Source organism: Hyaena hyaena, unplaced genomic scaffold (genome assembly GCF_003009895.1).
Source record: "Hyaena hyaena isolate Hyena2069 unplaced genomic scaffold, ASM300989v1 scaffold_858, whole genome shotgun sequence".
Taxonomy (NCBI): domain Eukaryota; kingdom Metazoa; phylum Chordata; class Mammalia; order Carnivora; family Hyaenidae; genus Hyaena; species Hyaena hyaena.
In genome coordinates this window covers 1758-28774 of record NW_024081484.1, presented here as the reverse complement: position 1 = coordinate 28774, position 27017 = coordinate 1758, and the positions used below count along the sequence as shown (strand labels likewise).

The 27017-nt window shown below is 40.6% G+C and overlaps 1 protein-coding gene across 1 annotated transcript; it reads right to left on the bottom strand.

The window, feature by feature from the left end:
- Positions 1-27017, bottom strand: GRM3 (glutamate metabotropic receptor 3). The gene is made up of 4 exons (XM_039219981.1): positions 26932-27017; positions 25299-26430; positions 14156-14330; positions 1-518 (listed from the first exon to the last, which is right to left on the bottom strand). The coding sequence occupies exons 1-4, from the start codon at positions 27015-27017 to the stop codon at positions 445-447; spliced, it is 1467 nt and encodes a 488-aa protein (XP_039075912.1). The 3' UTR covers positions 1-444.

The following is a 27017-nucleotide window of genomic DNA, read 5'->3' as shown; positions in this document are numbered from 1 at the left end:
ATTTTTACATTAATACAGATGCTTTTTATTTTGTGCTGAGAAAAACAATCTGTTACACATAATGTAACTTTAATATACAACATAGAAACTCATCCTAAATTAGTTACAACAAGAACCTACAAAAAACTTCATAGGAAAAAAAGTTACCTAATATTGCCACCATATTTTTTAGACTGATCCTGTCAGACCCTGTCACCAATGCTCAGCTCTGTAAACAATGGTTATTTCCATGTTCGGGGGGACCGTTAATAATATGGGCACTAAAATCAGCCTAAAAAGTTCTAACACATCACTATATACTGTACAGTCCTCAAAAATAATTTATTGTACTGTTTCTAAAAAAAGGTACTAGGGTTCTTTTGCTCTGTTTCCATATTCTGGAGCTGCACGTGAGCACTTTTGTCTAACAGTCTAAAAACACGAGAACTGAACTGCATTTCACAATCACAGGGATGAGGTGGTGGAGTCGAGGACTTCCCGCCCATTGCACACCGTCGGGACATACGTGCTTGCAGAGGCTGAAAAACAAAACAGGTCAGAAAATTCAATCAAGTGAGCCACACAGGCAATGGAATGGATAATCTCAGGCACCAGTTAAAATTAAGTTCAAAACCCATTTTAATTTGGCTTTGGAAAACGCTAAGTGACTTAATGCTGTAGTAGTTCCACGTTCTAACTATGTTCTGCTCAAAATTAGTTTGTATCCTGGCACATACCTTCACTAATGACATACCTTTTGGAGAATGAGTTGATAAGCATCATCACTGTTGAAAGGAGTCCCTTGTGGATTTAAAATTAGCTTCGGTAAGCTATAAACTGGTTAAAATACAATGTGCGAAATTGAAAGCTCAGTGCTATTTTCTTAAAGATTGTTAAATTAATTACAGTTTTTTTGTACGTTCATTACTTTTGTTCCCTCTGGGTAGGGATGACTCTCACGTAGTCTCACAAGTCATCTGTGAACTCCACTGCCTTACAGAATGGTTTGATGCATTTTCATCGTTCACGTAGATAAACACTGCAAAAACACTTAGCACGGGCTGAAGTGCCGAAAACTCAGTTTCTTAACGATTCTCAGAAAGGAAGACATTCCAAAGGGATGATGTTCTTGTCGATGACAATAGTGACAGCATTGTCAGGGTGTGAGTATAATATGGGTATGTATATTCATATTTTTTTACAGCAGTTTTCCTAGGTGCAATTCATATCTCTTGTCAGAAGGTTTCGTTTTTATGCGAAATCTAGATACAGCTTTGTCATTTTACCAAATGAGGACAAAAAAGCAAGGAGCCCTATTCTCCATGGGATGTGCAACTATGTAGCCAAGAAAATCAGAGACGGCCTGACATATACTTTTAGAGCTGTTTATGTGACATCCCTTGGCCTGTCCATGATGCTATGCTTTGCCTAGAATGAACTGGTCCTCTGGGCTACCTGACCTCGGCCTAGGTCAAACTGACCAGTCAGTCAGAAGACTGTCCTCTTCTTTAAATGCATATTTTTTGGTTAATAATCATATAAGCTAATTCCCTGCTAAGGTGTTCATGCTTGATACTGGAAATATTCTTGCCCCCTAAAAGGGCATTTTTTTTTCATAGGATTTAAAATTTTTTTAATTATTTATTTATTTTTAAAAATGTTTTATTTATTTCTGAGAGAGAGAGAGACAGCATGAGCAGGGGAGGGTCAGAGAGAGAGGGAGATACAGAATCTGAAGCAGACTCTAGGCTCTGAGCTAGCCATCAGCACAGAGCCCGACATGGGGCTCAAACCCACGAGCCATGTGATCATGACCTGAGCCAAAGTCAGACGCTTAACCAATTGAGCCACCCAGGTTCCCCTCATAGGATTTTTTTTAAAGAAGGAGAAACTATGAAATTTGAGATGATTTGCTCAATCCCCATGTTTAGGGCACTGAAGCCTTTCCAGCAGGCTCACAACTAGGGAAACTTGAACTTCTCAAGTTTGCATTGATTACTTGGCTAGGTATGTGAGAAAGGCCATAAAGACAAGTCTGTGTGACTGTCAGGTTAGAGCAGAGTCGGTGACATGCTAACTCTTGGAGATAGTTTTCCTTTTATCATTTTTAGGATCAGCTTCAATTTTCTTTACAACATGATCCCACTGAAAGCTACAACTTTGGGAGAAAACATGGCATAATTGACATTTCCTGAAACTTCCAGAATGAAGACATTTTAACAGTGCGTGCCAGATAAACACTGGATGGAAAGTGATACGAATAATTTCAAATGTGGGGGTTTTACTTTATTCCTTGTAAAGTTTCTTCATACTTTATATAACCCTAGCTTCATCACAGCTAGGTAAGGCAGAAGAAAGAACAAGGTGAGGTGAAGTCAACTGCAGTTCACTAGAAACCTAGCAGGCATTCTGTGTTCTTTCTGCAGTCTCTCTCTTTCCAAATACCAACTTGATATCCCCATGTGGATGTTTAATAGACACCTCAAAACTAAGTGGCCAAAGAATAACTCTTGATTCCCTAACATATTCCCATTTAGTCTTCCTTCCTTCAGTCAATGGTCTTGGCATCCGGTCAGTGACCCAACCCAGAAGTCTCACGTTTCTGCTTCCTTCCTTCTTTGTCCCTGCTTCTCCTGTCAACCCTATCATCTGTCTGAGTCAGTTCAGTCTCCCCATCTGCCTACCCATCTCTGCATCCACCATGTTGCGCCAGGCCACCATTATCCGGCTTTTGGCTACGCCAGCAGTGGTGCCGCTGGTATCTCTGTTTCCCGTCTTGCTCTCCTGCCACACATTCTCTGTACACCAGTGAGAGTATTTTTAAATGTCAGTCACTTCCCTCTGCCCCTCCAGTGGCTTCCTTCTGTGCTTTCTTTGCTCTGGTTTATATGTCCCAGGGTGATTCAGACCATGCCTTTCTTTCTGCATTCATCTCATTCCATGGTTTTGTCCCCACTTTTTTGCTTTTTGTCTTCAAACACGCGCGTCACGGCAACGTCAGGCCATTGCCATAGCTGCTGCCTCTGCCAGGAATGTTCTTCCCTCTCTTCATTACATATATGGCTTCTTCTGGTCATCTATATCTGAAATATAACCTCCTGAAAAGGTTGTTATTAGGCCACCTAATTTAAATAACCAACCAGTTATTCTCTGTCACATTAGCTGATTTTAAAACTGATTTTTTTCTTGCTTTTTTTTTTTTTCATTACTGTCTTAGGCCTTCTAATAATCTTGAGCAGGAAGTATACAGGGGCTCTGTCTTTTTCATTAGTTTATCCCAACTGGTGGTCATGGAATAGACCCTCTATAAATATTTTCTGAATGACTGTATAAATTGTTGCATTTCAAAGAACAGGGGAACCAATGGAAGTTTCAAGAAGGAAGTAATTTTTCACCTGAAGATATGACCAGCAAATAGGAGGCATATGGGCAGCCTTGCCTGGGGACAGGTAGGCCTTTTTTCTTCTCAAGCCACATTGTGAAAATGACCACGAGCCACCCCTGTGAAGACAAGTGGGTCAGGCTGTGAGCACTCCAGGGCCGCCCTGGTACCTTTGGCGTTTTGACTAATCTCTTCATCTTTTCCAGGATCAGGTTTTATTATTTCTGTGCAGATTTTTCATTTTCAGAGCTTGAAGAGGAATGATATGTCATGGGGGTAAGTCTAGAAGAACCAGAGACGGGTATGTTCATGCTCCCTGTGTGTGTCTTGAATCCCTCTAATACCCTTTTTGCCTGCAGTCTTAAAGATCGTATCAGAAGCCTACAGTGATATTCCCTTTACTTCTGGAGTGTGCTGTAATGCTGTTTTTAAGTGTGATCTTTGGATTTTCTTGCTCACTGCATTCTAATTTCTAAAAAAATTGAATGTGTCTTGACTAGGTAGGTAAGAAGTAAAGGGGCCACAAAGGGTAGCTGCATGGAAAATCCTAAGATAGAGCTTTAAATGATATTCTCCTGTCTGCTCCTCACCCCCGTGAGATCTCATTATGGAAGTGTGCAGAGTCACTTTGATTCATCTACCTGCTTCACAGGGACATTGAAGGGAACACCCTATGTTAGAACAAATCTAAACCCTTTGAAAGGAAGCAAATACAAATTCCAGGTTTTCTTACCAAGAGTCACAACAGCAAAGACTCTACAAGACTCTTTCTGCAGTTATTTTTTCCCCCTAACCACTTTCAAGTGTATTAAAGGGAACTGTAACTTGTATATTTCTGCTTCTCTTTTACTGTTTCATCTGTAGCTTTTGCCTGTGCATTTTATTTTATTATGTAAAAAATATTCTCATTTTTGTACGTGCTGCTGAATATAGTAGAGGAAATTACTGTTTTATGAGTTTACTATCTCAATTACTTTGCCTTTCATAAATATTTTACATATGCCTCCCGTCTTAGCCCATCTGTTATTCCCCAAGGTAGTAAACTATGTGCCAGAGCAAAGTACTATCATTTTCATGTGTGTGTTTGTGATGAGCTCTTGCTATTACTCTAATGAAATTCTCGTGAGGTTTTTAATGGTGCAAGTTTAGCCCATTTTCTTAAGTGCGGCTAAGCAGATTTCTATAATCATACTTTCTGTCAGATATAAGAGGCACGCAGGCTTATTTTTGGCTTTCCCAGGAGGAGGGGCTGAGCGCCAGCTGCTACGTTACTCCAGGCTAAGGTGGTGCTAGTCAACGCAAAAACTGAACACAGTGGAAAAGAACCTAAGGTGTTCAACCATTGATCACAAAAAGGCAATTCACACCCATCAAAAGGCATATTTGACTTCACAAACTTGGAGAGGCATTGGAAATCAATGCAGCCAAGTGGCAGCTTTGTCTCGCACTGTGAAATCCATTTCTCTTCCACCAGTAATGCACAGGCTGGCCAGGCTTTGGAACAAATGACCCCCTTTTTTTTTTCAGGTACCTGATCCCTCAGTAAATGCTAAACATATTTATTTAATAGATTCATATGGATGCCAAGTCTGTTAGTCAATTTAGTGGCCGAGACTTGGTTCCTGAGAATCAGTGTGTTACTCTAACTGTGTAATCTATCAGACTCGGGGAAAAAAGTAAAACAAACATTTAAACAGAACAGACATTCCACTTTGTTTCCATCTGTTCCATTTCCTTGCTCCTGGTAACCCCAAATAATTTTTCCCAGCATATCTGCCTGTTTAGATATTTTAATGCTATGGTCATGGAATTTAATTTCTACCAGCTGTTTGTTGCTTTGCCCTCCTACTTTGTTATTGAACCTGTTTTCTTACTCATCACCTTAATTTTACTTGTGCTAGGGCCCCTAGGTCCCTTTCCAGATGTTCATCTGTTGATTCATACAAGTTGTCTGGGAAGATGATGACACTGCCAGCGTCTGCTTTGGTAGCCTTGCTATGTCAGAGTTCACAGTGGAAGACACAGCATCAGTTATTAAGAACTGAGGCTAGATTCTCAGGATAATGGTCTTAACTCATTAGCAGCAGAGTTGAGGGGAAATCACATTCATTATGATTTGGGATGAAAATCTATAGACCCAAGATTTAATTTCCAAATGTGGACTTAGAGCTTAGGAGTGCAATGCCTTCTTCATTCACTGATTTATTTCTTGTGAGACAATATTCATGGAAAAAAATATGTACTATTTTATGACCCAGAAAACAACTTAAGTAACTAATCGATAGAAATTCCACTTGGTCTTCACCTAAACACCCCAGTCCATTATTGCTCCGATATGCTGTCATTCTTTCTTTCCGGTCATGTTCTGTTATTCTCTCCTCCCTTCTTCAAGATGTATGAAAGTGGATGTATAATAAATAATTTGAAAATGGAAGGATTTAATTTTTGTATATTCTATTTTGCATTCTTTTAGTCTCCTCTTAGTTTCCCAACATCTCTAGTTTTTCCTCTTTCTTACCCAAATGTGTTTTCAGGCAGGGATCAGGATCTCATACACCCTGAGGCTCAAACAATTAAGAAGAGCTGTATGTGCTTCTGTGTCCAGGGATCAAAGTCAGGCCACAAGTTAGACTCTAATAAAATAATGTCAGGCATTAGTCCTCCTTTCTGGTGCAGCTAATCTTGTCAGCTTTACTTTCAAATTATATAAAACATCTGAACACTTTATTAGCTTCCATCATTACCACCCTGATTTTAAACCTCCAACATCTGGACTATGCAATAGCTTCTGGAATTATTTCTCTGCCGGCTCCCTGTCTTATATTCTGCCCACACAGCCACGATGATGAAAATGATGCTTTTAAAGTCAGGTCACTCCACACCCTTTGAGTGTTCTTCCCAGTTCTTTCAGTAAAAAAGTAAAAGTCCTTACAGTGATTTCTAAGGTCCTAACTGCCCTGTCCCTCACTGTCCTCATCTTCTCTTACTTTCATCCTTAGTCCTTTCCCTTTTGGCTTTTCTGATGTTCTTCCAGCTGTGGACTTTTGCATTTGATCTTCCCTTTTCCTGGAATGTCTTTTCCCCAGATATAGACAGCATTCCCTATTTTCCTTTCCTTCATGTTTCTGATCAAATGGTACCTTAGCAGAGAGGTTTTCTTTGGCCACTGAATAAAAAAATAGTAACCCTCTGCTCCCAGTTTGCCTTGTTTGTCTGTGCCCCATATTACTTTCTCCACATCACTTATCAACATCTGATATATTATGTATTACTGGTTTTTCTGTTTTGTTCATTACCACATTCCCAATGCCTAGAGCTAAGCCTGAGCCCAGAAGTTTCTTGATTTAATGAGTAAATTATCCATCAAATTGATCACAGTTACTTACTAAGGGTTCCCTCTCTAGAGTCTCTGAAATTTCCTCTAGGTAAGGAAGATATTAAAAAATATTTCCATATGAGTAGGCATATTCCTGCTTTACGGATACAGATATCTCCATTTATGGATGTTCTACAAAGAATTTTACTTAAAATGGAAAGGGGTTTGAAGGAGAAATAGTAAAGAATAAATTGATGTTAGACTCTTTGCTTGCTTTAAGGAATGTTCATCTAAAGTCAATGTACGGGCAATATTTGATTATATGTATATTTCCTTTTTTAGTTAACATTATCTACATAATTATGAGCATTGTACCTTGTTCCTAAAGGCATTGATAATGTTGGAGTTACATGGAAATGCATATGGCTATTGGTATCTCTCACACAATATTGAACTCTGGTTTAGGGACTCTCTTTGAGGTACTGAGTTTATATCGTGTTCAATTATACAGGACAGAAGGGAACTATACAATGTAATTTAATTCAAGAAAGTGATGCTTCTGTTTAAACAACCATTTAAATGAGAGGAATTTTATCTGTAACGTAAACATTTAGCCAGCCACCATTAAACAGTATTGTCTCGTCTTCACTAAAACTGTTTCTGAGAAGCTTTGTGGTTAGCTCCTCCGGAATATCACACCTTCCCTGTGTGTGGCCCGCTCACTGGGGTCTCAGAGAGACACCTTTTATGCTGTTGACCTCCCTGGCATGAGCTTTTAAGAGGAATGCAAGTTTGCAGGACAAGGTGCTGTCATGTGTGGCACTGAAGAGAAAGCTTCTAATTAAAGAAGAAATCACTGAACTTGCAGATGCTAAGATTCTTGCTGTCAGAATAATCTCTGAGATGAATTGTGTAACTGAGCTGAGGCAGAAAATCCAGCCACATAGCTACTTTTGGGAGTTTTATCTGTGGCTTCACTTATCAGATTCCTAAAAGTGTCTCACAGAGAGGGCGGTGGCTTTCTCCTCTAGAACCACGGTTATTAGAATAAATGATCCCTTTCATCCCCTCGGTCTCAAGTCCCTTTGGTCACTGTTATTAAAGAAGATAGGCTATGTTTTCTTGGGGAAAACCTAGTGAAATGTTGGCAGTAAAGAGCAAACAACTTAAGGGTTGCAGAAAGGCAGTTGTGAGACAAATAAAATGGAAACGTTGTGTCGAAAGGGAAAGTGTGAGAAACATCAGTTCCCTGCTACGTGTAGGGTTACCTCTGGGAGCTAGGGCCTCTCTATTCTCCCGCCCTCAATGAAGAAGGAGTGAAAGAGAATGGAATGAGGTTCCCAAGCATCCTGTGACTTTGCTTTCCAAAGGGAAAATGGATCAACAACCCTCTGATACGTTTGCACTAGGTATATTGTGCCTGGGAGCAGATGGCTTAGCTTGCAGAATACTCCAGGCTCCTCAAGTATTGGCCAGCCAGGATTTATGTTTATAATATACTTCCAAGAAGACCATCAATTCAGTCTGTGTTGCCAAATAAGCTGCTAATTTGCCTGGCCGGTCTAGTACATAGTGTCATTATGGGACTCCCTCCACTGTAAAGTGCAAATGTATTATGCTGATTTTCTGGACTTGCACTGTTGAGAAGAAACGTGGGTATTATGTGCCTTTTTTTTCTTTTATAAAGTCACATTCAGACTTGAGCAATGGCTTGCCCCCTTGTAACTGGGATATCTTGAAAGACTTGGCCCCTCTTAAGTGCAAAGTCTGGACCTCATGTATTTGCTTTCTGTTGCTGTAGCCCTTTGGAAAATTCTACTGTGACTCTGAAAGACTGTTCGCTTAATCTTTTTATACCACTGCTTCTTATAATGTGAAAATGTTTTGTAATAAAGAATAATTCTATTAATGAAGCAGTTCACACTTTACCACCTAGACAAGCGTCTTCCTGAATAAGGTTTTGGCAGAAGAAATCAATCTCCATATGCCTGTGGCTCCTCTGGGACCCAAATCTGAGCATCATTAGTTAGCAGCAGCCTCTTGACTGTTCTTAATGATAATGGCATACATACATCTGAATGATCACCATGAGCAGGAGGAACACATATTCTCATAGGACCAAGTCTGGATACCTAATAGCTCTGAAGACTATTGGGCACACTCCATTTCTCACCTCTCTCTCCCCACTCGGTGCTGATACAAACTCATATTAGTGTCAGCAACATTCTGACCTGCATGGGTCCCCTAGAGTTTTATGCTGCTTACCCTCACGTGTACATCCAGCTTGTGTCCTTCAAGATTATGCAGTTACACGCACACTTGCAGCATAGTTCTTGATTGCCTGTCTTTGGGAACCAGCTCTGCAAAGCCCTTTTGCTTCTAAAGCTGAACAAAGTAAAGAATGGTCTCTTCCTTCTCATCCAAATACAAAGAACGTTTGCTCGTGTGTGTGTGTGTGTGTGTGTGTGTGTGTGTGTGTAGGAGCAGCATTACAAGTTTAGGATTTTAGGGTGGCTGAGGTAACTGCTACTAGAAGAACTATTCCCAGTTTCAGTAAAGTCTTCTGAGTGGACAGGGCCTTCTGTGCCAGAAATGCCTTCTCTGGCATTCCAGAGAGAGAGAGAGAGCGGAGGAAATGGTAGCTGCCCAGGAATGTGGCTATTGGCATCATGAGGTCAAGGGTGGGAGGTCAGAACACCTCTCCATCTCTGAATCCAGTGCCTGCTTCCTCTGTGAGGGTCATCTCCGAGGTTCTCCCTGCTCTGCACTGACATTGGTAGATAAAGTACACAGTGTGGTGGAGTCCGAGGTTCTCAAAATGTTTTCCTTGGGCCACTTCCATTGAACCAGCGGGAGTATCTGTTACAATCCAGATTTCTTTTGACCTGTATCATATGACTCAGAATATCTATGGGTGGGGCCTGGGAACTTCACTTCAAAGAGGTTTCTGTTGTTGTTGTTGTTTGGTACACAAATATTAGGAGCCATTGGCCTCTGAGTGTACTTAATGGAAAAAAGTTGATGTTTCCTTTATTTTTAAAAAATGTTTATTTTTTTTTTTTTGAGAGAGAGAGGCAGAGTGCAAGCAAGGGAGGGGCAGAGAGAGAGAGGGAGACACCACTTCTGAAGCAGGCTCCAGGCTCTGAGCTGTCAGCACAAAGCCCAACATGGGGCTCAAACTCACAAATGGTGAGATCCTGACCTGAGCGGAAGTTGGACGCTCAACCACCTGAGCTACCCAGGTGCCCCTAATGTCTCCTTTATTTTTATTATTTTGACTCCCACTGTGTGTAGTTAATCAGATACAGCTAAAATTGTTCTCTTTTGTGCCTAGGGGTCTGTAAGCATTTCACAAATGGTGAGTTTTCCAAGATATCCCTAACCATGTTCTTTTCTCCGTGCTTGCTTCTAAGTTTGGTCATGCTTTTCCATCTTTTCATGGCACTGCTTAGCTTTTAACATCCAGTACCATGACTTCTTCTGCATCAGCCATCCTGGTTGCTGTCAGGTAGCTCACCAAGGCTTCTAAATGCTGGGATATTTCTGCTACTCTTGCCTGAGAATTAACTGGGAATTAATTTGGCTGTACCTTTCAGTCTGGGAAACTTCTTGGTACTGCCCAGGATTACCTTTGTCAAGTCCGTGATCCTTAATGAAACTGCTGTACTGGATTAAGGATTTGGAGAATGTGGCATAAGAAAAATGGCCATAAACTATTTCAGAGGTGGAGTCTGTGTCCCTTCCCTTGAATTTGGACAGGCTTTGTCTTTCTCTCTAGGATGCCACGTGGCAAGGCATTCTGCCAAGCTGCTGAGCCAGAGTGAAAGCCACCATGGGCTTCCAGCTCAGCTCAGTCTCAGCTAAGGCCACAGAAGGACCCCGCCAGGCCTCATAGAACAGATGAACTGCTCCGCCAAGCCCTTCCTGAACTCCTAACCCACAAAATCATGAGAGATGATAAAAAGGTTATTTTTTAATTTTAATTTTTAATTTTTTTATTTATTGTTTTTTAAAAAAGCTTTATTGTTTGGAAGCCACAAAATTTTGTGGAGGCTTGTTATGTGGGAATAGATAATTAGATGTGTGTGGTTGTTGAGGTGGGTAACCCTGTTGCTAAACTAACTTATTCTTAACGTGGGGTTTGTGTTGTTATACCTGGAGGAAGTAAATTAGAAAACCAGTGGCAGTATTGGTAACAATAACTTAATACAGTAAAATGCCTACACAATACTCACCAGAACATAAATTATGTACCAGCTACGTAAAACATATGCTTGACCTAATGAACTCAGAACAATTTAAGGATTTTTCTTTGTTTATAAAACAGTGTACTTCCCAGTATTTACGAGAGAAATGGATATAAATTGAGCTGAATATAGAATATAGGAAACAGGCACTAAGAAATTAAACCAGCTGCTTAAATGTTCACCAGAGCGTGTGTTAGTAACATGTTCATACGTAAACTAGATCCCATAGACCTGTGTCTTTCAAACTTCTTTGATTGCAATTCACATTAAGAAACATCCTACTTGGACCTTGTACACATGTAACCTCTGGAGCAAACTTCATGAAATACTGCTTACCTTTATAAGATATATTATTATATGTTATATAATAATATATAATGCACTCTAATATATTCTCTTTTCTTTTAAAAATGCTGGCCAAACATACTACATAAGTTTCAGGACCCATTACTAGGTTACACACCACAGTATGAACAACAGTGATCTAGATTTGATCTTTGTGAGACCAGGCATTGTGGCTTTTTCACCACTGTGTACACAGATGCTTAAAAATTTCTGTTCTATAGAAGGTACTTAAGCATTTAATGAATGAATGAATTTCATGACTTTAGTTCCAATTTATTAAAATGGGTAAGATTAGTCACAAGTCAGGAAACCCAGAGTCAATTCTTGAATCACTGTATATCTTTAAGAAATACCTTCTGTATTTTCTCACCTGTGAAATGGAACTTAGATATGTAGTACTCATGGGATAAAATAAGCCCACAAATAAAACTATTTTGAATAAAAGATAATGAATTACAAGTAACAGATCAATGTATTTGTTACTTCTGCACTTTGAAATGCCTAGAGTTATCACATGAATACTTCTTCACCTTATCATTTTAATACCACTTCATTAACATGGATTAGAGAAAAACTAAAAAAATGAAGTCTTTTTAAAGAAAAAAAATTTTCACTTAAAATTTCATTGAGTAACAAAATAGTTCTAAAATGTTGGGCTGGGTAGATGCTTACTTCGAAGTATTTAATTGGGTCACTTGCAGATTAGCATTCTCAGTGAAAGCTTAAAAGACATTGTTTTTGTGTAAGTGGATATTTCTGAAATTCTGAAGAGAAACTTGGTTGGGTAAAGTGGCCTTGTTATTCCTTCAGGAATTTATTAATTCCTTGTATGTATATTAGAAAATGCTGCCATTTCAAAATTACTGAGGTTTGTATGTATAAATATCTGTGGAAGACTGAGGGGCTTTGTTAAATTGTTTGAATAACAACCAGGAAATCTGAGCTCTGAGGGCAGGATGACTTTTGCTGGAAGTCAGTCTTGATGCACCGCCGTGGGTCGCTTTCCTATTGTGATCCCTGTGAAGCCAACCCCGTGCCTGACTTTCTGGGAACTTCCCCAGCTCACACCCTGACTGAAGCGGCACTGTACAGTTGCTGGATGCACTGCCTTTGTAATCAGACAAACAGACTCTAAATTCTGGTTCTGCCGCTTTCAATATGTGGGACCCTTGATGTCAGGGAATTGCGCGCATTAAATAAGATACAGCAGGCTCACACACCTGTATGAATCTTTAGCATGATGCCTAGCAGATAGAAAATAATAAATGATAGTTCCATTGGCTCTTCTTACCATTGTTGTTTTTATCTGCTACTGCCAGTTCTTCCTTGTCTGGTCTAGCTAGCGGCTACAGTTGGGCTCTAGAAAGGAGACGTGCCTGCTCAAGAAATAAGCAGATTTCTCCGAGGTCCAAGGAATATGATTTCACAAGTTTTACCATGTCCTGGCACTCAACCATGGTGACACCTGGAAACTGAGCTGAAAGACGAGAATATCCGTGTCTCCAGCGAGGAGTGGCATATCCAGAGCATCCCTGAATGTGTGTTGTCAGCCGGCTGCCTTCCCTTTGTTTGCTGGGGGAAGGGCAGCCCTGTTAAATGTTACACTTTGCTGCAGAAACTGGGGCACTAATGTGATTGCTCACTCTGTGATGCTGAGCTATTTTGAAGCATCCTTTCTGATCGACTCGAGGCAGAATGGTGAGGCAGTCATTTGTCTCTGTCACTCCAGTCTTCCTTCCCTCTCTTGTGGCTCCGTTCCTCCGCCCCTCTCATCCTTCCTTCAGTGCATTTCTCCTGCTTCAAACCACAGATAAGCTGAAAATGGCTTAAAAGCTTGCCCCCTTTAGGTATACTGAGAATTAAATGAGCCGCTCCCTAAGTATCGTGTTTCAGATATTCGCAGGCCAGTCAGAGACCTAGTGGTGGCCTGGGCCATTCCTCTGCTACCCTTCAGCTGGTATGCAGCTGAAAAGCACTGTGTTGTTGCAGTCTGAGGAAGATACATTCCAGCATTTTTTGAGGTGTGTTCCATGGCATATTAGCTGCTTTAACTGTGGTTGAATACTTTTAAGAAATTGTAAATAACCAAGTTAAACAGATTGCCTCGCTCTAGGGATTCTTAAAACTAACATACTCATGGTACAAGTGGTACTTTGATACTAAGAGGGTATTTAGGATGAACCATTTTCCGTCTTTTTTGCTTATCTTCCCTTTTAAATTTTTCATGAATCACCTTTATAATCTGTATTTCATAGGACATACTTTGCAGAGCACCAATCTGGGCCAGTGAGTATAGTCAAGTCACAGATAGTACAGTGATGTGTTGAGCATTACTTATTGAATTGACTGCAGAGTCAGGACTAGCTAGTAGGTGCTCTGACTCCACAACATGGTCAGAAATCCTAAGTGCGGGGGCACCTGGGTGGCTCAGCAGGTTAAGCATCTGACTTCGGCTCAGGTCATGATCTCACAGTTTGTGAGTTAAAGCTCTGCACTAGGCTCTTTGCTGACAGCCCAGAGCCTGGGGCCAGCTTCAGATTCTGTGTCTCCTTCTCTCTCTGTCCTTCCCCTGCTTTCTCTCTCTCTCTCAAAAATAAATAAACATTAAAAAAAATCCCAAGTGCAGTTATGGGTTTAATGTCTGTGTTCCCTGTTAGACTGTATCAAAACAGGAGCCTTGCCTTTCACTCACCTCTGTATCCCTAGCACCTAGCGCCAGTACCTGACACACAGTGGTTGAACCAGCACTTATTAAATAAATTGAGGTTGTTCATGGGGCATGGACATGGGTTGTCCTTGCCTATCCATGTTCATTGCTTCCCCTCTGAGCCTGCTCCCCACTACAGTGCTATTCATGGAAGGGTCACTGCCAAGTTCCATACTTACACTGAGAATATGTGGTCCCCGTTCCGCTGACACTGAACCTGTTGAGGTGCAGCCTGTGTGTGACCACATTCTTTTGGGGTTGGAACAGGATGATGTGCACCTTGGGTGCAAACAAACAGCCCAGGACCACAAAGCCACTCAGGCTAACGGAGATGCACATGGTGGTTGTCTGCACCTACAAGAAAAGGTTGCCTGGTTAAATGTCTGGCTGTAGATGCAACCATGTCACCTACTAAAAAGAACACTGAGCAAAGACCAAACTCAGAAAACCCACATCATCCACAGTTCTGTTGTTAGTACAATCAAACCAATAGAATGATTCAATGGGATTCTCGGGGCTTGGGATGTTCATGGAAACATTGCTTAAGATCTGTAAGCAAACACATTTGTGTTAGGTGCTCCTGAATGCTTGCCAAGACTTTACATGGGGTTTCTTGTTCTGTTTGTTTTTCCTTTTTATTTGTAGAAAGACATTTCTGCAGAACCACCTAAGTCAGGATCTTAAATAGTAAAATATGAACATTCACTGATGAAGTGACCAGACTGCTGACGGTTTCAGTCATTCAACTTGACTTGTTTAAGGTTTACTGTGTCATAAACAAATCTAGGAGCCTTTTACATTTTTCCATCTTTTTCTTTTTCTTTCTTTCTTTTTTTTTTTTTTGCTGGGAATTCTGCCCATCAGCTATTGGTTCTCCCACTCAAAATTGTGAGTCATGGTCAACTATCTTGTGAGGAACCTGTAAGTTATTTCATTGGCAGTCCTCTGAAGTTTTGATACATCAGGTACTCCCTATTCAGTCATTTTGTTCTCTAGGCTTACATATGCCTGTTCTTGGCAGAGAAATTGCACCTGCTTCCTCTTTGCCTCCCGTGAAATTACCCCTCAGAGCTAGGTATTATCGTGTCTCCTTTTTGTTCTTTTGCTTTCACTTTTTATCTTCACTGATCTCATCATCTGTTCTAACTTCAGCTCCCTCAGATTTTCTGGAAAATTCTAAATTAGCCTCTACATATTTTATTGCTTTCCGTACTAAAAAATGGAAATTAATTATTTCTTCTGTCAGTTTCTACTCCGAGTAGCCATGGTAAATCCTAGGGTAATTTTAGATTTCTTTGTCTTTCTGCTCCAGGCAATTCTATTACCAGATAGAATAATCTGTAATGCCCTCAAGTGTCTGACCTTCTTCTCCAATCAAAGAAAACAGAAGACTGAACAATTAACTAGAGAAGCCACATAACTTTAGAAGGCTATGTTCTATGTTTGCCAAAAAAAAAAAAAAAAAAATCAGGTTATACCTGCAGCATTATTCTTCAGACTCTGGATTTACTGTGTATGCTGAAAGCACAATCTATCCAATTTTTTATACATTTTTAAATGTTTTTATTTATTTCTGAGAGAGAGAGACAGAGAGCGAGAGACAGGATGAGCAGGGGAGGGTCAAAGAGAGAGGGAGACACAGAATCCAAAAACAAGCTCCATGCTCTGAGCTAGCTGTCAGCACAGAGCCCGACATGGGGCTCAAACCCATGAACCTTGAGATCATGACCTGAGCCAAAGCTGGAGGCTTAACCGACTGAGCCACCCAGGTGCCCCGAATCTATTCTATTTTAAAGCTGCTGTCACTTTTAGCTGTTCCAGGGCCCTCCAACCTGACCCCACACTGCAGGCTCCATTCCCTTTTCCCCACTTCTCAGAAAAGAGTCCACTCACTAACTCTGTGATGTAAAAGCCTTGATAAATCATTACTGTGTTATTTATAGCAAGTCCAATTTCTGGCATAATTTGTGTGTGTGTGTGTGTGTGTGTGTGTGTGTGTGAATCGATGTTTAATACTAGAACTGAACTCTTCCTTTAGAACTATATACTCTTCCATCTTCACTTTTGACTGGGGAACCAGTCTGAGAGGTACCAGATACTAGAGTGAAGGTAGGAAAAGTTCAAATGTACCATCTTTCAAGGAAACCTTTTAAACTAATATCCTATAACATTGAAGCTTTTCACACACTTTAAGCCATTATAGGGGGAGGAAAGGCTTTCATGCAGATGACATCTTGAAAAAAAAAAAAAAAGCTGTACTGTGAGTTCTAGACCTTTCCTCCCTGAAGGAAAGTTGTGTGTTTCTCCTCACTTCAGGCCTGGAGAGGAGTGCTTTGATGTGGCTTATTCACAGAAGGTTTGAGGGTTTCCTGCATGAGAAAGAGGCCCTGGCTTGAAGTCTGATTCCTGTCTTGGAAGTCTAGGAGGTGAGAGAAGGTTAATTACTTTCATGGCAGAGTACAAAGACTTGCTACTGTATTGAGACAGTCCTTTGCTATAAGAATTCATCAAAGCAAAGGATAGGTGAGTGCCATGCATGGACCAGATGGCCCACGTGGGTAGTCTCGGGTTCACGCGCAGCAGCCTGAGTCCTTCCTGGAAAGAGGCTGGTGGCCAGGTACAGTTGGGTGCCCTGAGACTGGGCACGGAGCCACAAGGGACAAGTCAGAATAGGACTTGCCAGCCAACTCACTCAAGGACCAGCAAGAGGAGAAAAACAGCCGGATATTTCTGAAGATGGCATGAAAACACCCTTAATCATCTTGCAGGTATCCCAAGGATGTGTCTTTAACAAACACTGCGGAGATCCTTAAAACCAACCAGTTACATAAGAAGTGTCCTGCTTCTTCCTTATTACTCTCTGATCAGGGCTGAGAGGGAAACAGCCACTGGTGAAATGTGGAACGTGAATCAGAAGAAAAGAAACGTTAAGTGCTGTAGACTGTCTGCCCCAAGCAGGCCAGACTTCAGGAGAACATGAGATGTAATGTTAAGTCAAGGTATGGTTTTGATAATTCTACAGGATGAGGCATTTTAATAGAGGCTATTTTCCATTGAAAATGATTGTAGGACCATAATGTTACCTAAGAGCACACACATCCATGGGCCAACCAAGTTCATGAGCGTTTTCATTCATTGCTCTATCCCCAGCACTAGAGGGCCTCACATATGAAGAGCACTTAGTATTTGAATGATTTCACTGGGATTTCCGTGCAGGGGTGGGTGATTATTACTCTCACTAAATACTAACAGGGCACATGGGCACCAGAACTAAAGATGCATTTTGATCATAGTTTATGTAGCATATAATTTATTTGTTTTAATTTGAAACCTTTTAGCTTTTTATAAAGTCAGAGTAGTAGCCTCATAAATTCAATTGTCCAGTTCCTTTAAGAAGTCACACTACTAATGGGGCCTCTGGGTGGCTCAGTCAGTTAAGTGTCCAATTTTGGCTGAGGTCATGATCTCAAGGTTCATGAGTTCGAGTCCACCTTGGGACTCAGCTCAGAGCCTGGAGCCTGGTTTGGATTCTGTGTCTCCCTCTTTCTCTCAGCCCCTCCCCCACTCTTGCTCTGTCTCTCTCTCTCTCTCTCTCTCAAAAAGAAAACTACATTTTAAAAAATTTAATATATTACTAAAAGTCTGTATTTATAATTCTTTGTTCTTCCTTTTTGTACACTATTAGTCCATGCTGCTCTGTTTTCATCTTCCTCAAACTTCCAGCAACAATGGACATGGTTAATTACTTCCTACTTTTTGGCTTCCTAGATATTCTTCCCTCACTGAAAGTCCCTTGTCTTAGTTTTTTGTTGTTCTTGTTGGCTTTTTTGCTTCTACCTTAATTTTAAGTGTTGGAGTGTCTCAGACCTCAGTTTAGATTCTCTTTACTTTATCTCGTTGAGTTCCATGACTTAAGTACCTCCTATGTTGATGTTGTTCAAGTATTTATTACTAGTTTCAGCCTATCTTCCGGGCTTTGGGACATATATTCACCTGCTGTCTTGGCATGTTGTATTGGATATTTAGTAGGCATAGTGGGATTAATATGTAAAACTTGATGTTCTCCCCCAGGTACTTGAGTACATGACATAAAATCCCACCCACTGTGAAAGCCAAAAACATGGGAGTCATCCTTGATTTATGCCTTTCTCTTACACCCACATATCCAGTCAATAGCAAGTTCTGTTTGTTCTTTTAGAAGATAGTTTTCTATGGTCTATTGTGCTTCTAGCCTGTCTTTCAAGCACAGGCACTGACTGCCTTTGTTCTGGACCGTCTTTCCAGGAATATTTGTATAGTAAAGAGACTTAGAAGATGGAGATAGTGCCTACTTTTGGAGCAAAAAGCCAGCATATCTTCCATTACAAAGGGTTCTAGTTCCCTAACCTCACATAGTCTCCCCTGTAACGCTGCCAGTGACCATGCTGTGGTGACATGGGCCACTTTGCCTGGCCCAGCGGAAGTGGAGTTCAGGGAACCAGGGCCTATGCTGAGTCTCTGGCTACCACTATTGCTTTGAGTCATAAACTTCTTTGGTCAGCATCAATGAAACTGCGGCAAGTTAATATGTTACCTTATAAGTAGAGTCAAATCTCAGATGCTACAGTCTTTGACAGTTTTGGCAATGGGATGAGCTTGGCTTCCTCACAGAGGAAGTGTGAGGACTTTGTGGACTGAAGAGAACTCCATGGGAATCAGTAGCAAGCATGTTGACCAAATTCTATGGCCAACGGGGCAATAAATAGTGACCCACATTTTTCCCTAGTAATGAATGATGTGGATTTGGAGTGGGGTTTATAGGCTGAGTAACAGGAAGTAGGTTCAGACAGCACTGCTGGACCAGTGCTGTAGTTGTTGCTAACTCCTCTAGGGAGGGGGCTGGATTTCCTCCCTGATCTGGTTCAGGTCCTGGGTGGACAGAAACTTTAACTCCTTCTCACAAAAAGGTTGCAAAGACATACACCCATACTGAACATGAAAGGAGGGACCTTCAGAGAAGGCAGCTGCCAGGTGAATCACCTGCACTGTGGCTGATTCTCCTGGGAGCTGAGGGGGCTGGGTGCATAAACGCTTGCGCTAGAGCAATGACAGAGCTGGGCCCTCGCAGGGCTCATCCTTCGCTGTGGTTTCTCTTGACAGACTTAGATCCATTCCAACAGGACAAAGTCCCCTCAGTTTTTTGCGGTACAACCTGGTAGCAAAAAAGGAAATTTGCGTCTCTCTGCAGGATTCCCCTGAAACAGAAAAATGCTCTGGAAAACCATAAGTGACACACTGAGTAGTATTTGGGCTCTTACTGACTTGGATTGGGTGTAAAATGCTGACAAAGGGGTTGTACTAAAGAATGAGGAACTGACACAAAGAAATCTAGATAAACTCTTGCAATTGGCTGCAGCATGGGAAAACTCCCCTAGTCATTATGTGAAAACCAGGCAAGATTCTAAGAGATGTTATCGTCACGAGACAGCAAATGCCCTGGATTAAGATGGACTCCCTTAAAAGACAGCCACCGCTGTGTGCATCAAGGCTGAGTTAGCTAAAGTGCGCAAACCACGTGCCCCAGGCAGAAAGCTATCCGGCTCTGGCTTCAGGTCCAGGGGTCCCTGAAGTTGAAATGAACTGATGGTAATTATGATCTTGCCATCCCCTTTGGGTTTAAGGGCTTAGAAACATTGGAGCTTTGTTAGATTGAGCTGAAAGTAGCTGCTTGCATGCTTATAACTGAAAGCAATTGTGCTTTACTTACTAGCATGGACTTACTGTCTCGCTCTGTGCTGATTCCTCCCTGACCCTCCACCCTGATGTTAGCTCCTTTAAGGAGAAGAGTACTTATGATAGGACCAAAATCTCCCCATCCCCAAGGATGGCCGAAGTCACACAGACACCCGACCCAGTATGCAGGGAAACTTGAGAGAGGGAAAAACTCAAATTTTTATGCTCTGTTGGTTACAGACAACCATCTCACCATCCTACCCAGACCTGATATGGGGAAGGCAGGACTTGGACTATGATTAGACAAGGGAGGCACTTGGCGTGAGATGCAATTTTAAGGGAGCATCAAAAACTCTGTGATTAAGGCAAATCATATTTTATTGTAATATATTTTAAAAATAAAAATGAATACTAAAAACCTATGATAAACACACTGGCAACATTTTAGACAAGGACAGGATTGCTAACAGTGTTGTGCTATGACATTCTCAGTTTTAAGGCAAATACTGTTCCTATATTGAAGACTGTTTATGCACCCGTCACCTAGCCCACTTTGCACTGTCTAATGAAAACTGGGGCTTTGAGCACCTAAATAAAAGCTGACTCTCTGGCTACACTGATGGCTGTGAGTAATAAAGTCCTTTGTCTCCGAATCAGGAGTCTCCTGTCTTCTGCTAGCATCCCTGAAAACGTGGCAGTTTAACTTGTTAGACTGCAAGATGAGTAAAAAACCTTTGATGGTTCTTGACAGGTTCTATCTCCATTGTTCATATTCTACCATCTGATTGGAATGTCTATGACAGCCACCTAACTGGTCTTCCCTCTTTACCTTTGCCTTTAAGGCAGTGTCTTCAGCAGCTTCATTTCCCCCACTACAATGTGAGATCATGAGAGAGAAAATCATTAAATTCCTCTGCTTAAAATATTTCAGTGGCTTCATTTTCCATATAGACTGAAATTTAAAATTTTGCTATGGCCTATAAAGTCCTACATGATCTAGCTTTCCTGCCCACCTTGCATATAAAATCACTCTTCCATCTACTCATTAAACTATAGCTGTATACACCTTTCTTTTCTAAGACTTTTTTTTGCCTAGGGGTGTTTGGACTTGCTGTTTCTTTTGACTAGCTCATAGAATTCCCATGGCTAGCTCCTTCCCATCCTTTGGTGGAGTATTTTGAAACAGATACCAGGGCGCCTGGGTGGCTTAGTCTGTTAAGCATCCGACTTTCGCTTAGGTCATGATCTCACGGTTCGTGGGTTCGAGCCCTGCGTCGGGCTCTGTGCTGAGCCCGGCCTATTTCAGAGTCTGAAAGCCTATTTCAGAGTCTGTGTCTCCCTCTCTCTCTGACCCTCCCCTGCTCATGCTGTCTCTCTCTGTCTCTCTCTCCTAGAAATAAATAAAAAAAAGAAAAGAAAAGAAACAGATACAGTAGGAGTGGCAAACTTTTTGAAAGAATTTGAGATTTGATCTTTTTTTAATCTTCAAAAGAGTTGTCATGGGTAAATCAGAATTTCTCTGTAAATGACAGAATTTCTCTGTCATTCTAGAATGACCTCCAAAGTCACTGCCTACTGTGGGTAAAGTGCTTCCTCTGCACCACTCCCTATAAAATCCATCTTCTTGATACTTAGAATTGTCCTTTGCTTGGTAACATGTCTACCACATAGGCGCTTGCAAGAAACCCAGAATCTTGAGCCCCCTCTTTTCTTACTGGATCAGAATCTTTTATTTTAGCATGGTGCCCAGATGAGTTGTTTTCACACTAAAGTTTGAGAAAGCAATCCATTGGCATCACCCCCTTTTCCTCCCATCACAGCACATAAACCACTGCATGAATTACCCTGCATTTTCATCCATTCATTATTTCCTCTCATCCCTATCCTCCCCTCACTTGCACCAGACTGCAAATTATAAAAGGGGAGAGAGATGTGTCTCTGTTGATAGCTTTATCTCCAAGGCCCATAATAGGCACTCAAATATTTTTGGAAGACATGAATGAACAAAACATTCAGTAATTACTATTAATTCTGATAACTTTATATCCAAACATGACCTAGTCTTTATTTATACCATGTAAGCTATGATTGGATCCCTGATGACTTAATGTTTGAGTCTTACAGTATCTTGTGATACAGAAGGAGATGACCTCAAAATTTCTCAAAGATCCTTTGAATTTTTGGATTCTTACCCAAATTCTTGCTTGCTGGGTCTTGGATGCTTACTAGCTTCAATTAGTTTTTCTTGTTCTAGGCTCCACCTATCCTCCATATTAAAAACAGAGAAGTCTGTAGTGTAATATGAAAGGTATTGATTTGCATCTGAAGAACTTATCCTACTGTTTCTTAACTGTGTCACCTGGGAAGTTAATTATCCTCCAAGTTTGTTTACTCATCTTTCCAATGGATAAAGACATTTGCCTTTCAGGGTGCTAATGAGGATAAGTGAACTCAACTTATGCAAAGCATCTAGAGTAAGTTTCAGATTTGATCAGTAAGACTTAGTTCCTTTATTTCCCTCTTACCTTTCATCACTTTTGGCCTAAGCAAACAACCAACCAAAAGAAAATAAAATTTTAAAAATAGCAAGTCCTCGGAGAAGCCCTTATTCATTGTTGAAATGAGTTACTCAAATTCATTATTTAAATGAGTTCCTCTGCCTGTTAAAAGTTGACCACATGGCCAATTCCCATAGGTTTCTCACTAGACTCCTCCCCCCAAGCCATTTTCTACTTGAGTAAGACCAATGTTACCTTTTTCTGCTTGGTTCATTTCCTGTCTTGCCTCAAGAATATTCCCTACATGCCTGTCTTCTCTAACCGCCGTAACTGCACTTTCTCACCAAGGTACAGTATGAAATCACACCTCTTGAAATTCCTGGAAAGACCATTTTTACTGATCCAACTCTTCTTTCAAACCTGTAGGCATTTAAGAGCTTGTATCACCAATTTAATTATAAACTATATTGATTTTGAATTCTTTCATGCTTGTTAATTTTTTTCCCATCTGGGATATAAGCTTTTTGAAGACTAGAATAGGGCTTTATTTATTTACAATTCACAAGGGGTGGCAAAGTACTGAGTCATAAACCTTGTTGACTGTTTGATGGCCAAATTCCTACTAGCTGCCTGTAAATGGTTGGGGACTTCTCTAATGCTGCTCGTTCTTTCTGAACCACCTGATTTCCCTGTGGGGAATTTTACATCTCAGTCTTTGGAATTCCTAAAACAATAGTCTCATATGCTTATAGGGTCATGCATATGCATAAGTGCAAGGAGCCAAGCATAAGCATCCTGGGATTGGTAGTTGTGCACTCGGTCTAGAGGCTTAAACACTAAGGTCCAGCTCAGTGTTGCATGCAGGAATTTGGGTCCTCATGTTTTACTTTGTTAAGAGAAACCAAGAAAATGGATATTTCTGTAAAATTCGTGAGTGTTCTAATTTTGACAAATATTTCAAATAACTTCAAAACAATGCAGGCCACACTAAAGACCTTTGTGAGACACTAAGAACATATAATTCCTTGAAGCAGTGGTTTTCAGTCTTGGCTGCAAGAAAGGGGGACTTTTATTTGGGGGACTTTGAAAAATCCAGATGTCCAGGCCATAGTCCAGGCCAATTAAATCAGAATCCTTGTGGCCATGCCCCATGTATCGATATATTTTTTTTTTTCAAAGCTACCCAGTTGATTCAATGTACAGTCAAATTTGAAAACCAATGGGTTGGAGGCCCCATTCTGCCTTCTCATTTCTTTTGTAACTTTTGGCATGGTATTATTTTTAAGGGATATGTGAAGCCTCAGATTTGGATGCTTTAATTAGCATGGGCCTGAACAAACACTCTACAACCTCTGCCCCATTTTCCATATGCCATGTGGTGAAACTTCTGGCATCTTCAGTTAATTTCATTTAGTCAGTTGATCTCCTATATTGCTATCATGTTAAACAAACAAAGTCATTTCTTTTGTCTTTTGGAAATAAATGCTAACTCATTCAATAAAATTAAACTTTTATGATGCTATTTGTTTATTCTCTGTAGTATTTTCTGTTCTGTTTTCTTATTAACTTTTTTGAGAGTGAATGGTTTCAGATCATATACCCAGGGTAAAATAATATTGTAACTGGTTCACAGCCCCAATATCCTAAATCAAGTCTGCTGAGGATGCTGCCTAAGAACTTAAAAAAATTCTTACAGATTTATGGAAGTGGATGTGCACATAAGGACGAAAGGCAGAAATGGCAGCATTAACTATAGTTATCCATTTTAATCCCCACACTAACAGTGCAGATTCCCCGGTGGCTCATATAATATGACCTTTGATTTTGCTGAGTCGGTTCTGATGATTTCTCTACTGACACATTTTCAAAAATTTTTATAGGTAGTCTTAGAATGCCTGACCATGACACCAACATTGAACTTAAGTTCTTTATTTTCCTTGCTCTTCCTTTAGTTTAGTCCGTAGTTTCAGTTATATTGTTGTGATTCATTTAAAAGATAAGATACATTAAGCTTTGCTAGTCTCTTGATGCCATGTTTTAAATAGATTTGTCTTCTTTTTAAGCTGCAATGTTCAAGATTTTGGTAATATAGGAATTGCTGGTAAATAGAAGATTTGGGGACTGTTAGAGTCTACAGAAGCACTTTGTCAAATTAAGGTGTAACAAGGAAATGCCTATGAAAAACTTTAGCCTATGACAACTTAAGACATATGGAGAATAACACCACTTGCCTCAAGGGAAAAAAGCCTTATACTCCTTGGAAGATACTAAAATCATAAATATAAATGCAAAAGTAACTGACTGATGGTTTCAATAATTTGAGAAAGTATAGAATGGTGAACTCTCTCTTTCAGAAGAGATGGTACTTATATTGATGCCCAGAAATTTGAACTATGCATTACTAAAGCCTTTATGAATACTAACTTAATTAGGTTACTTGGATATATGCAATAATATTTTTAACTAGTTCAAGGATTTTATATATACATATATATATTATATAATCCATATGTAATCTCATATGTACAAGAACTAAAGTTGTAGAACATGTATAACAAATTTATATTACATTTTAATCTGTTTTAGAGACCTAATGATGCTTATTTGAAGCTTGAGTGAAAGTGTTTAGATCTGATATCGGCTTCATGTTGCAAGTCTGTTTTAATTTACAGATGAATCTGTAGTACCCAGATCATCTTGTGTCTTATTTGAATCATTCTCACTAGGTTCTTAGTGGTTTAATTCTTGCCCTCTTGTGAATCACTTGCTAAACTTAATTAAAAGTTTTAGAGGGGTGTGTGTGTGTGTGTGTGTGTGTGTGTGTGTGTGTGTTGCATCTTTCTCCTACTAGATTATAAACTGCTTGAATGACCATGTCATTTACCTTTATCTCCCTTTCTGTGCCTAGCACAATGCTTTGCACATAGTACTCACTAATTAAATGTTTTTAAAACATACTGAATGATTTCCATATATACTGTGGTGGTTTATCACAGCATTTATAATTACCTACCTAATGACTGAGATGAAATAAGTTTATTTTAAATCCTACATAACAAAACATTGGCAGGATAAGGGAACAATGAATAGAAGAAACCATTCAAAGACTTACTCTGTAATCACTTGATGTCACATAAAATATAGGGAGGAAGGCCAGCCAGATGATGCATGTGGTATACATGGTAAAACCAATGAACTTGGCTTCGTTGAAATTTTCTGGGCACTTCCGAGTTTTGAAGGCATACACAGTGCATAAGATCACCAGGACCACATCGTAGCTGAGCGAGATCAACATGCTGGAATCTCTGACATTGCATTTTAAGATGACTGTCTCCCGCTTCTCTGGAAGGGTGTACCGCCTGGTGCCCGGAGCCTCCAGGATCAGCCACACGGACACCACCACAATTTGCACCAGTATCAGACCCAGGCAGATGAAAACCTGAGAACTTGGGCTGATGAATTTTGGCCTCTGAGCTCCATTCTTTACCCCATCGAAGATGCGGGCGATGCAGTTTGTCTTGGTCAGCAGGGCTGAGTAACAGACAGCAAAGGAGGTTCCCAGCCCTAGTCGACGCAACGCACAGATGACTGGTGATGGCTTGGCGATGAAGAAGAACGTCATGCAATATGACAGACCAACCCCAAACAACAAGATGTAGCAGAGCTCCCGGCCTGACGCTTTGACCAAGGGTGTGTTGTTGTGCTTGATAAAAACAGTCACAACTACGCATGTACACATAAAGCCCAGGCAGGCAATGGTTACTGGACCAATGGCCCAGGCATCTTCCCACCTGATGTAGTCCTCTGGAAGGTTAAAGCAGGCAGACAGGTCTGCAGTGGGCCACTGCCCGAGGCCGCAATCCATGCAGGTAAACTCGTCAACCAGGTATTCGTAGGGCTCGCAGGGGATACAGATCCAGCAGCAGACATCCCCTGGTTGCATGTTCTTCATTTCATTGGGGGCACACGGGTCACTGCACTGGGAAGTAGGGACTGAGCTCCGGGACCAGTGGATAGAGTCAACATCTAGTGATAAGGTTTCTGCCCAGTGACCAACCTTTAAGTAGGAATACTTGCCACCCACGTTCTGGAAATTGAACACGTTGTATCGTCCCATGCCATCTCCAAAAGTGTCAAACTTGACAATGCTATCTGCACCTTTGTTTGGGTTGAATGGAGCTGTGACATGTAAAGTGAAAGAAAAACAAAGAACACTGTTTAGGTATCTTAGCTGTGATCGATTACTTCATGTTACACACTTTGCAAAACTGAAATAACAGGGAATAGGGATTCCGAGGCTGAAATAACTTACTACTGTTGAATTTACACATTAAAAGCTACTAGAGGATTCATGTATTCATAAATTCATCCACTTAACATTTCTGCGTACCTCCTGTGTGCCAAGCGCCAGGGATTAATCATGAACATAATACAGAGACTACTTTCAAAGGAGCTTATTACGTAACAGGGGAATTGGCAAACACATGGTCATATTGTATGTGCTGTGCAAATATTCACTTCTTCAAAGATTTCACAGTAGCAATTGGGCAAAGCCTTGTGTCTCATCCTTATTGCTTATTTGTGGTGTATAGACCCCAAAATGTTACACGTTTTCATGACAGTACAAAATTAATAGGAAGAATTTTTCTCCAAAATGCAGAAAAAGTTTTTCATCATAAATGTGTGGTACACTTCTTTTTTAAACCACTTTTGTAAACTGAAGTATTACTGACATGCAATGTTACCTTAGTTTCAGGTGAACAATATAATGATTCAACAATTCTTTAACATCACTGCTCATTATGGTAAGTGAGTCATCAACTGTCCCCAT